The sequence below is a fragment of the Myotis daubentonii genome, chromosome 5, assembly GCF_963259705.1.
Source record: "Myotis daubentonii chromosome 5, mMyoDau2.1, whole genome shotgun sequence".
Taxonomy (NCBI): Eukaryota; Metazoa; Chordata; class Mammalia; order Chiroptera; family Vespertilionidae; genus Myotis; species Myotis daubentonii.
In genome coordinates, this window is record NC_081844.1 from 27,501,588 (window position 1) to 27,512,813 (window position 11,226).

General features: G+C 55.2%; 1 protein-coding gene across 1 annotated transcript; it reads left to right on the forward strand.

Moving 5' to 3' along the window:
* Window positions 1–114: 114 nt before the first annotated feature.
* Window positions 115–11,010, forward strand: CDC37 (cell division cycle 37, HSP90 cochaperone). Its single transcript, XM_059696840.1, has 8 exons — window positions 115–323; window positions 6,391–6,672; window positions 7,014–7,122; window positions 7,230–7,345; window positions 7,428–7,550; window positions 8,609–8,791; window positions 8,875–8,946; window positions 10,480–11,010. The coding sequence occupies exons 1-8, from the start codon at window positions 222–224 to the stop codon at window positions 10,627–10,629; spliced, it is 1,137 nt and encodes a 378-aa protein (XP_059552823.1). The 5' UTR covers window positions 115–221; the 3' UTR covers window positions 10,630–11,010.
* The last annotated feature ends 216 nt before the right edge of the window (window positions 11,011–11,226 follow it).

Consider the following 11,226-nt stretch of genomic DNA (forward strand, 5'->3'; position numbering starts at 1 on the left):
AGGCCGGAACACGCGCTCTAGTCCCTTTAAGACCCCAGCTCGGTCGCCAGCGCCGCCGCCGCAGTTACTAGGGATATGGCGTCATCTGCGGGTGGGGCTTACGCGCCCGACCGGAAGCGGAAGGGGCGGGGCTCCGCGCACCCAAGTTCCAGTGCTGTCGCTGTCGCTGCCGCCACCGCCAGTGCCCCTTCGGAACCGAGCTGGCTGGGCCACAGCTCAAGATGGTGGACTACAGCGTGTGGGACCACATCGAGGTGTCTGACGATGAAGATGAGACGCACCCCAACATCGACACGGCCAGTCTCTTCCGCTGGCGGCACCAGGTAGAGCGCGCGTGCCCAGCACCTTCCCCCCTCCCGGGACTCCGCTCCAGAGTTCTGATCCCCTATACCTCCGGGGCCCCGCCATTGACACTTGGGATCCCACCGCACAGTCTGGGCTTTTAATATCTTCTGGGGCTCAACTCCGTGACCCCAGAACTGCCGGGACCCCTAGGGCACCTTCCTCGTAGTCTAGACTCCCAAGACAAGCTTTGGGGGTGCCCCCTAGCCCTGTCTGGGACCTTCGACTTATACCCAGAACTCTGCCACAGAGTCTGGACCCTGATCCTATTCGAGGACCCACTTCTGATCTTGGATATCCCATTCGCCCCTCCCCTCCCCAGTTCCTAGAGTCCCTAATCCTTGAATGAATCTATTCTGCGATATGACTCCCTGGGTCTAAAGATGATTCCCATTCAGATCCAGAGATCCCACGCCTCCAAATAGAACAAGGAATTCTGCTTCCCCTGGGATTTCTGTTCCTGGCCTGGACGCCAACCCACATGCTTCCCCTGGGATTTCTGTTCCTGGCCTGGACGCCAACCCACACCCGGGGCCCCTTCCCTATCATTCAGTCCTGTGCCCTACCGGGGTCCTCAGTCCCATCTAAGACTGGAGTTTGGGAACCCCGGTCCCCTCCAGACCGAATTACCAGCTCTACCCTGATGGAGCCTCCAATTCTGTCTGCTCGCCTTTAGTCTCACCTACTGTAGACCCCATATCCCACAACTTCAGGAAACCCTACCTTAGTAGCTTCCCTCCCAGCCAGAGCCCTTGCTGCTTACTTGGCATTGCAGACCCAGGCACCACCCACACCCCAAGACCAGCTTCCTGTAGCACCTCTGCCAGCATTGGAACACCTCATCCAAACCCATCCTGTCTTCCTCCTAACCCCAGCCTGGTCTGGTGCTGTCAGACACCCAAATTGTCTCTACTCTCACCAGGAACCCTCTCCCAGCCTGATTCCAAATTCACTGCCCCTTTTATCTATTTGCCCCTAAATCCAGATCCCAGAATCCCAAGTCTGAGAGTACCCTGCCTCTCTCCCTGTCCAACAGTGCTCACAGACCAATAGAATAGCTCTCATAAGACCTAATGTTCTAGCCCTGGCTGGTGGCTCAGTGGATAGAGTGTTGGCCTGTAGACTGAAGAGTCTCAGGTTCGATTCCGGTCAGGGGCACATGCCTGGGTTGCGGGCTCAATTCCCAGTGGGGGGCAGCCCATCGATGATTCTCTCTCATCATTGATGTTTCTCTCTCTCCCTCTCCCTTCCTCTCTGAAACAATGAAAACATATTTAAAAATAAAAGACCTAATGTTCTAACCTCCTGCTCCCCCATATCAGAGCTGCTGTATCCACATGCCTGTGCCTGTTATACTTTTAAACTGAGGGTGTGTATCTGTCAGAACCTTCCAGTTAGGAATGCTTCACCCCACCCTCCCTTATGGCAACTCCCAATCACTTATCCAGAAACTCCTAGAAGGCCCCTTCCCATCCTGCCAAGGCATTATTAGTTCCTACATCTGGCCCCCGCCCCATTTTCAGCCCATTCCTTAAAGCAGCAGGCTCTTACGGTGTATCTGCTGGGCAAGCCGCTAGAGAGCAGGGGTGGGGAACGCCTGGCTTGCGGGCCATATAAGGTCCGTGAAATCATTTGGCCTGGCCCTGCCAAGGCATTAGGGGCGAGTTAATTAAATGTTTGACCAAATATAGCAGGCTAATTTTTAAGTTGATAATTTTGAATGCCCCTCGACTGATGTTATAAATATCCAAATGGCCCTTGGCAGAAAAAAGGTTCCCCACCCCTGTCCTGGAGCGTAAGAAAGTTCTAGCACTTCCATTTCCTGTTGTGTGTAACATTTATTATTTTGACATATTTAAGACACCCACAGAGCTCTAAAGACAATAAACTTGGGAACACGAGTTTCTGTCACACAAAGAGGTTAATCTGTACTGCTTTATGGAGACCGCTTTGGTCCTGCTGGTGGGAGGACCCTCTATCCTGTAGCGGCTTCCTCCCGCCACGCCCTCTGCCTCCCCACCCGCCCCCCCTCCTCCCACAGAACCTTTTCCTGTCCTGCCGCAAGAGCCCTGAGGCTGTGGTGGAGACAGGGGGCCTCAGTGTCTCCTGCACTGGGCAAGCTTGGGTTCTATCCCAGTCAGTTGAAATGAGATTAGATCTGAAAAGAACTTGGCTCAGGCCCTGGGAGGAGCAGTGGGATTGGTAGAATGGTAGGTAGCCTGGTGAGCTTCTTCTTCTTCTTCTTCTTTTAATATATTTTATTGATTTTTTACAGAGAGGAAGGGAGAGGGATAGAGAGTTAGAAACATCGATGAGAGAGAAACATGGATCAGCTGCCTCCTGCACATCCCCCACTGGGGATGTGCCCGCAACCAAGGTATATGCCCTTGACTGGAATCGAACCTGGGACCTTTCAGTCTGCAGGCTGACGCTCTATCCACTGAGCCGAACTGGTCAGGGCTCCTGGTGAGCTTCTGAATACAGACTTCCCCACCTGGGTTCAAATCTTGGCTCCTGAATCACTAACTTGCTGCATGGCCTCCAGCCAAGGGTTTGATCTCTTGGTGCCTCAGTTTCCCCAGTTGGGACTATATAGTACCCACCCCATAGGGTTGTTATGAGGGTTGCTTTATTTACTTAAAGGATGTAATGCTTTGGGACAGCACCTGGCATGTAATAGCTCTTTTTAAATTTTAGCCACTACTTTCATCCTTATTATTTAGGTAACTCGCTCTCATGGTAAAAAAACAAAAACAAAAAAACCTCCAAAGATTCCAGAAGGGGACAAGTGAGGCTCCCTTGCTCAGACAGCCACCACTGGTTTCCTGCGGCTCCTTCCAGTGAGTTGTGCCACATTAAGATGCCATAAGCCTTGGTTTCCCTCTCTGGAAGGCAGGAGGGCAGCCCCACCCACTGCCGTGGCTTCTGCCCTGCCCAGCCCCTCATGGAGGTGAAAAGCCAGGCCTGGCGGGCAGCCACCCCTGCCAGTTCTGGGAGGCCTTTATTTAGCTTTGGCCTCTCTGGCAGCCACTCAAAGGACACTGGGGAAAGCTTGGTGGCTGCCCAGCAGGGTGGTAGGTTTCTGCTGCCACCCAAGGCCAGCCGTGATGCCCGCCTGAGAGAGAGCCCCTCACAAGTCAGCAAGAAGGTTCCAGGGTGGCACAGGCCCTTGTGGAGAAAGGGAGGTTGCAGAGGCCAGGCCTGTGTTGTTTTTTCATCCCTCCGTGAGGCAAGGGCCTTCTCGATCCCTATCCACGTGGGGGAAAGTGAGGCTCAGGACCGGTGTGTCAATCCAGGGGAGTGCCAGTCCTGTAGAGGCCCAGGTCTCTCGATTCTCACCCACTGTATGCCTGGCCCTGTGCTTGAACCTGGACAGAAGCCCCAAATAAGGCAGAAAAGCAAGTTAACAGACCAGTCTGGTGGTGGTAGTTATGACAGTGATGATAACAGTAAGATACTGAGTGCTGTGTTGCAAGCAGTTGCCATGGAATCATATTTAGTCCTCACAGCAACCCTGTGAGGCCTCATTTCACAGAGGGGAAAACCAAGGCAGGGAGCAGGGTAAGGGACTTGGCCAAGGACACGTCACCAGTAAGTGGTGGAGCTGGGTGCTGTGATGATGCAGTAACAACCATTCCCATTCAGTGAGCCCTAACTCAGGGGCAGAAATAAAACTGAGCACCGAAAGTGCATTTCCTTGTTTGAGCCCGAAAATGTTCCCCAGAGAGAGCGATTGTCCCCTTGGACAGACAGTAATGACAGGAACCATGTGGGGATGGTGCTGGCTGGGTGCCCATGCCTGGACCGTCTGCTTTAATTTATAACCTTCTTTGCTCCTCCTAGTGCAGTCCCATGAGTGTGGTGGTGGTGTCTGCATTTGACAGGCGAGGAAACAGATTCTGAGCGGTTAGGGGATCAGCCCGGGGACCCCCAGGCAATACACCATGACCATGGAATGTGACCCCAGTTCTGGGGCCCGAGGCTGCCCTCCAGCATCTTCTCACTTATCTGATGATCACCGAGCGGCTTTGGGGACGCAGTGACGCTTAGGAGGACACTGGGGAAGGCTCTGTTGAAACTGAGACTTGGCAAGTCAAATGGAGTAAGAGGAAGAGAATTCCAAGTGGAAGGAACAGCATGTGCAGAAGCTAAGAGGCAGGAGAACTGGTGTATTCGGGGAACCACGCGGGCCAACATCTGCCTGGGACCCAGAGTTGGCAGAGGAGGGCAGGACCCAGCCCTACAAAGGGCCTTGGTGCCCGGTTGGCAGCTGGGGGCAGGGTCAGAGCGTCCCATCTGAACCCACACACTAGGATGGAGTAGAGGGAAAAGATGTATATGTTCCAAAGACTCCTCTGTCAGCTGCTGAGTCTGGATTTGAGAGAGCAGCCGTTGAAGGCAATGACATCTCCTGGGATTTTGTCAATGGCTCTGGATTGAATGGGCACAGCCAGGAGCCAGGGAAGATGATGTGGAGCCCAGCAGGGCTGTAGAGCAGACAGGGCTGAGCAATAGGATGGGGGTCTGAATGGGGGCACTGAGTGAGGGGGACGGTGAGATGGGCACCATCACTGAGCTTAGGGCACAGTGGAAGTGGACATTTGGGGTGTAACACCCAGGAGGCTACTGGGCACAAAGCCGGGGCCCAGGAGGGCATGCTGTCCTGGAGACAGCTGAGTGGGCCTTGGCAGTGATCCAGGCTCAAAGACTCGCAGTGGAGTGAATTAGAGAATCATTTAATAGTGAAAAACCGTCAGGACTGGGTGCCAGAGCAGGAGGGCAGGGCAGGGTCAGTGAGCAGGCCTCAGCTGGGGGCAGGAGGTGGGGTAGGGGTGGCTTCACCGAGGGAGGACATGGCAGGAGACTGGGTTTTGGGGGGTACAATGGTGGGTTCGCTTTTGGACATGGAGTTGGAGATGCCTACGGGACACCCAGGCAGAGATGGATTGAGAGGGTTGCTGGGCAGAGGATGGTGCTCTGGTGTTGCAGAGAGAGACTCTGAGGGAGAAGGGGAGCCTATGACCTTGGTGAGGGGTGTCTTTTTATTTTATTTCATTTTTTTTGTTGTTAATCCTCACCCAAGGATATTTTTTCCATTGATTTTTAGAGAGAGCGGGAGGAGGGGTTTAGGGGGTAGAGAGAAACATCGATGTGAGAGAGACACATCGATTGGTTGTCTCCTGCACGCACCCAGACTGGGACTAGAGATTGAACCTGCAACCTAGGTACATGGCCTTGACTGGGAATCAAACCCGAGACCCTTTGTCCTTTGGGCCGACACTCTATCCACTGAGCTACACCAGCCAGGGTAGGGGGTGTCCTGACTCATCCAGCAAGCAATTCCTGAGCCCCTGCTATGTGCCAGTGTGTGTGTGACCCAGTAAACAGATGTATCCCCACTTCTGGGGAGCCAGTATCCTTGGAGAGGGACAGTGCCCAAAACATGGTAAATAATTGTCACTGGGTGTTAGCAGGTGACATGTGCTGAGGAGGAAGATAGTGCAGGACAGGAGTGCAGGGAGGGCCTGCTCTTCTGTAAGGTGCTCGGGGAAGGCGTCACCTGTAAGTCAGCATGTGAGCCAAGATGCTAGGGATGCGAGAGAGTAACCTGGGGGGGGGGGGGGGGGGGACCCGGGCACAGAGCCTTCCAGGCCGAGGGAACAGCCAGTGCAAAGCCTCTGAGGTTGGAGTGCATTCAGGAAAGGTTGAGGCAGCCAAGTGGCTCTGGGGCAGGGGGGTTGGAGGAGGTAAAGGCATGGAGGTAGCAGGGCAGAGTGTGCAGGGCCTTGAGGACTGTGGGGAGGACTTGGGCTTTTGCTGTGAGTGAGGTGGGAACCATGAGGAGTTCTGAGCAGAGGAGGGACCTGTCCTGACTCAAGTGTGTGCAGGTATCTCGGGGTGAGGGTAGAAGCTGGGTACCCAGGACACACATTGGTGCAGTCATTCCTTGTGACCACCCCAGGTATATCCTGGAAGCCCTTGGCTGGGATGGGGCCAGGGTCAAGGGACAGGCTGTTCCCCAGAGTGATGGGCCATCCCCGCCCACAGGCCCGGGTGGAGCGCATGGAACAGTTCCAGAAGGAGAAAGAGGAGCTGGACAGGAGCTGCCGCGAGTGCAAGCGCAAGGTGGTGGAGTGCCAGCGGAAGCTGAAGGAGCTGGAGGTGGCTGAGGGTGAGGGCAGCAGGGCGGAGCTGGAGCGGCTGCAGGCCGAGGCTCAGCAGCTGCGCAAGGAGGAGCGGAGCTGGGAGCAGAAGCTGGAGGAGATGCGCAAGAAGGAGAAGAGCATGCCCTGGAACGTGGACACGCTCAGCAAGGACGGCTTCAGCAAGGTCTGCGGGGCTGGCGGGGTCCTCGCACCCCTGGATGGGCTCCGTGGCCATTGGAGGTTGGGGGGTGAGGGCTGCACAGGTTAAGGGAGAGATGGATGGGGGCAGCGGGGGGAACAGGGATGCCAAGTGGATGGAGCACCCCACTGGTCCCCTTCTGATCGGCCCCAAGGCCCTCGTCCGAGGCCACAGGTGCCATGCTCGTGCTCCTGCCACATTGATGCTCATGGCGCCATCCCTGCCTCCACCGTGGATGGGATGGGCACGGCGGCCATGGCCCACCCGGCCGTGTTCGAGGCACTCCGAGGCCTCACCCCAGCCCACTCCCTCTCCCCCCACCACAGAGCATGGTCAATACCAAGCCCGAGCAGGTGGAGGAGGACTCGGAAGAGGTGAGAGAACAGAAACACAAGACCTTTGTGGAGAAGTATGAGAAACAGATAAAGCACTTTGGTGAGTTGGGTGCGGGGCTCCAGCAGTGGGGGCCTGAGGGGTTGCGTGTGACAGGGGCTGGCCCTGCCTCTGGGCCCTTCCAGCACCCTGTCAACACCTTGTCGTAGGCATGCTCCACCGCTGGGATGACAGTCAGAAGTACCTGTCAGACAACGCCCACCTGGTGTGCGAGGAGACAGCCAACTACCTGGTCATCTGGTGCATTGACCTAGAGGTGGAGGAGGTGAGTGGAGCAGGCCCTGGGCTGGGGAAAGGCTCTACCCTTAGGCTGCCACTTGGTGACACTGCTGGTTCTCCTTGGGCAGAAATGTGCACTCATGGAGCAGGTGGCGCACCAGACCATTGTCATGCAGTTCATCCTGGAGCTGGCCAAGAGCCTGAAGGTGGACCCCCGCGCCTGCTTCCGGCAGTTCTTCACTAAGATCAAGGTAGGGGCCCTGAGCAGCTGGGGCAAGGGGGGGTGGTCCTCAAGGAGCCAGCCTACAGTCGATGGTGGGAGGCAAACACATGTCACTGGGGCCCAGGCCTCTATGACTAGAACCTTATACATCAGGAGAGGGCCAAGCCATGGAGGAGGTGAGAATGTGTTGGCTTCCAGACAGATTTTGAAAGAGGGGGAGGGACAGAGTCAAGGACACCTCCAGGTTTCTTACCTTGACCACCTGGAAGAACAGAGCTCCGTGTGCTGAGCTGGGGCGCTTGAGGGCAAGGCAGATTTGGGGTTGGCGCCGTGAGATCCAGAGCTCAGGTGTGGCGGTGTTGAGTTGGAGGTGTCTACGAAAATCCCCACAGGAGGACGTGAAGGAGTGGCTGAGGGGGTCTGTGGTGCAGGGGGCGTGCAGGCAGGTGGCATTAGCATACAGGCACACTTTGTTTGATTGCACTTCACCTTATTGAACTTCGCAGGTGTTGTGTGTTTTTACACATTGAAGGTTTTTGACAACCCGGTGCTAAAGTCTATCGGCACCATTTTTCATGTCTCTGTGTCACATTTTGGTAATATTTTCAGTTTTTCAGACTTTTTCGTTGTTACTATATTCATTATGGTGATCTGTGATCAGTGATCTTTGATGTTACTAGGGCAAGACCAGCAAAAAGATTACGACTCGCTGAAGGCTCAGATGATGGTTAGCATTTTTTAGCAATAAAGTATCTTTTAATTAAGGTAGGTATATTTTTTAGACATAATGCTATTGCATACTTAGTCCACAGTATATTGTAAACATAACTTTGATGTGCGCTGAGGAACCGGATACTCGTGTGACTTGCTTTCTTGCGATGTTTACTTGATTGCGGTGGTCTGGAACCGACCCGCAGCACCTTCGAGGTGTGCCTGTGTAGGTGGTACAGTCTGAGCTTAGAGGCGGAGACTAGATGGAATAGAGAAGAGGCTCAGCCCCAGGGTGTCTCTGAGGACTGGCAACAGGAGGGTCTTGGATCCCTCAGTCCTGCCTGGCAAACCCCTCTTGCCTCCTGCTCCCCACAGACAGCCGACCGCCAGTACATGGAGGGTTTCAACGATGAGCTGGAGGCCTTCAAGGAGCGCGTGCGGGGCCGCGCCAAGCTGCGCATCGAGAAGGCCATGAAGGAGTACGAGGAGGAGGAACGCAAGAAGCGGCTTGGCCCCGGTGGCCTGGACCCCGTGGAAGTCTACGAGTCTCTCCCTGAGGTGCGGAGCCCCAGCCCCAGGCAGGCAGGACTTGCGGAGTCCCAGGGGCCCAAGCCCTGACCTCAGCCCCTCTGCCTCCACAGGAACTCCAGAAATGCTTTGACGTGAAGGACGTGCAGATGCTCCAAGACGCCATTAGCAAGATGGACCCCAGTGTAAGTAACTGCACCCCCGGCCCACCCACTAGCCCCCCGAGCGGCAGGCCAGCAGTGTGTCCCTCAGCTCCCCTGCCCCCAGCTCCCCTGCCCCCAGCTCTCTGTGGTGCGGATAGAAGGGTCTCCTGGGCTTCTGGGAGGAATACGGGAGGCTGGGTCACTGTGGCCAGCACATGAGGCAGCCAGGCTTTTGGACCACAGGCACCTACTGTGTCCTCGGCATCCAGACGGAGTATCACTTGACTGCGGGCTGTTTGTGAGCACAGCCAGGACACCCCACTGACCCCAGCTGGCCAGTGATTCAAGGTGGCCCAAGGAGGGGGTTCCTCCCCAGCATCAGATACCCCATCAAACCACAGATTCTCTCTCTCTTTTTATATGTATATATATATATATTTATCTATTTCAGAGAGGAAGGGACAGGGAGAGAAAGAAACATCAGTGATGAGAGAGAATCACTCATCGGCCACCTCCTGCACACCCCCCACTGGGGTTTGAGCCCGCAACCCTGGCATGTGCCCTTGACCGGAATCGAACCCGGAACCCTTCAGTCCATAGGCCAACGCTCTATCCACTGAGCCAAACCAGCTAGGGCCACAGATTCTCTTTTGATATTAACTGGCCAAATGCCTGGGAAGGGCTGGGAACAAGGTAGATGCTGGTAAACCTCAGCTGTTGTTGTTAGGAGGAGCAGTAGCAGTGCTGAGAGATGAATCTTAATAGAGCTTGGTTTGACCCCATTTCTGACAACTGGCTTAATGGTTGGCCATACTGGTTTCCTCATATGTAAATTGGGTCATTCAGAGGATCTGTGCTGGGGTTTCTAGATCTTCAAACTCCGGCTTGAGGTTCACTGCCTGTCTTTGGTACACAGAGGTCATGCTCTTTTTTTTTTTTTTTTTTTAATATATTTTATTGATTTTTCACAGAGAGGAAGGGAGAGGGGTAGAGAGTTAGAAACATCGGTGGGAGAGAAACATCAATCACCTCCCCCCTGCACACTCCCTACTGGGGATGTGCCCGCAACCAAGGTGCATGCCCTTGGCCGGAATCGAACCCGGCACCTTTGAGTCTGCAGGCCGATGCTCTGTCCACTGAGCCAAACCAGTTAGGGCTTTTTTTTTTTTTTAATTTTATTGATTTAAGAGAGGAAGGGAGAGAGGGATAGAAACATCAATGATGAGAGAGAATCATTTATCGGCTGCCTCCTGCATGCCCTGTATTGGGGATGGAGCCCACAACCTGGGCATGTGCCCTGACTGGGAATCGAACCATGACCTCCTGTTTCATAGGTCAACACCTAACCACTGAGCCGGGCTGCACTAGCCACATTTGACTTACTTGATAGCCACATATGGCTGGTGGCCACCATGTTGGACAGCACAGATTGTGGCTCCTTTCCATCACTGCAGACAGCCTTTTGGATAGCTCTGCTCTAGAGTGGGCAGTAAGCAGGCTTCAGGATGTGCAGGAGACAGGTGCTCGTCCTGGAGGGGGCAGCTTGGCCTCACCTGTCTGCCTTTCTCCCCACAGGATGCAAAGTACCACATGCAGCGCTGCATCGATTCAGGCCTCTGGGTCCCCAACTCCAAGTCCAGTGAGGCCAAGGAGGGAGAGGAGGCGGGGCCCGGGGACCCTTTGCTGGAAGCTGTCAAGCCGGGGGAGAAGGATGTCAGCGCGTGACCCGCCCAGCTGCCGCCCGCCTGCCTGCAGGCTTCCGGGCCCCCCTTTTCAGAAAATGAAAATAGATGCCATTGCCCTAGCTCCTGGCTTCCTTCACTTCCCCCCACCCTCCAGCCTGGGAGACCTGCCCATGCCCTACCCCCCGCACTCATCCAAGTCTTGCTTTGAGTCAAGGGCCTTCACTGCCTGAGCTCCCCCATCAGCATTATGCCAAAGGCCCTGGGGTGCAGGAAGGAGCAGAGGTGGTTAAGCCGATCCACAGGAGCGGGGGAGGGTCCCCCGCCGAGGGGCCTGCTCCAGTCAGTTTCCACTGTCAGCTGTCGAGTCTCCTCTATGGTGAACAGCAGTGATCTTCCAATAAAGGATTTCAGATGCTCTGTACAGCGTCGCGCGGGCTGTTGGCACAGCTCTTCTCGGGGGTGGGAATGGGGGCCTAGTGAGTGTTGGTGACTAGACCTGTGAGTCCCACGCTTTGCCCTCCATCTATCTGGGCAACTCCTGTGCTCACTCCAGACACACTGTTCCACCTCTCCCCTCAAGGTTCTTACCTGCCTCTCGCCTCTCAGGCTTTGACTTGTCTTGTTCCTCTAAGTCTCC

Bases quoted from the DNA above. Each gene is read 5' to 3' on its own strand.
- CDC37 (XM_059696840.1), top strand. From the start codon at position 222: ATGGTGGACTACAGCGTGTGGGACCACATCGAGGTGTCTGACGATGAA. The intron at 6,673-7,013 runs GTCTGCGGGGCT...CCCCCACCACAG, and splicing joins GCAAGGACGGCTTCAGCAAG to AGCATGGTCAATACCAAGCC. The intron at 7,346-7,427 runs GTGAGTGGAGCA...CTCCTTGGGCAG, and splicing joins TTGACCTAGAGGTGGAGGAG to AAATGTGCACTCATGGAGCA.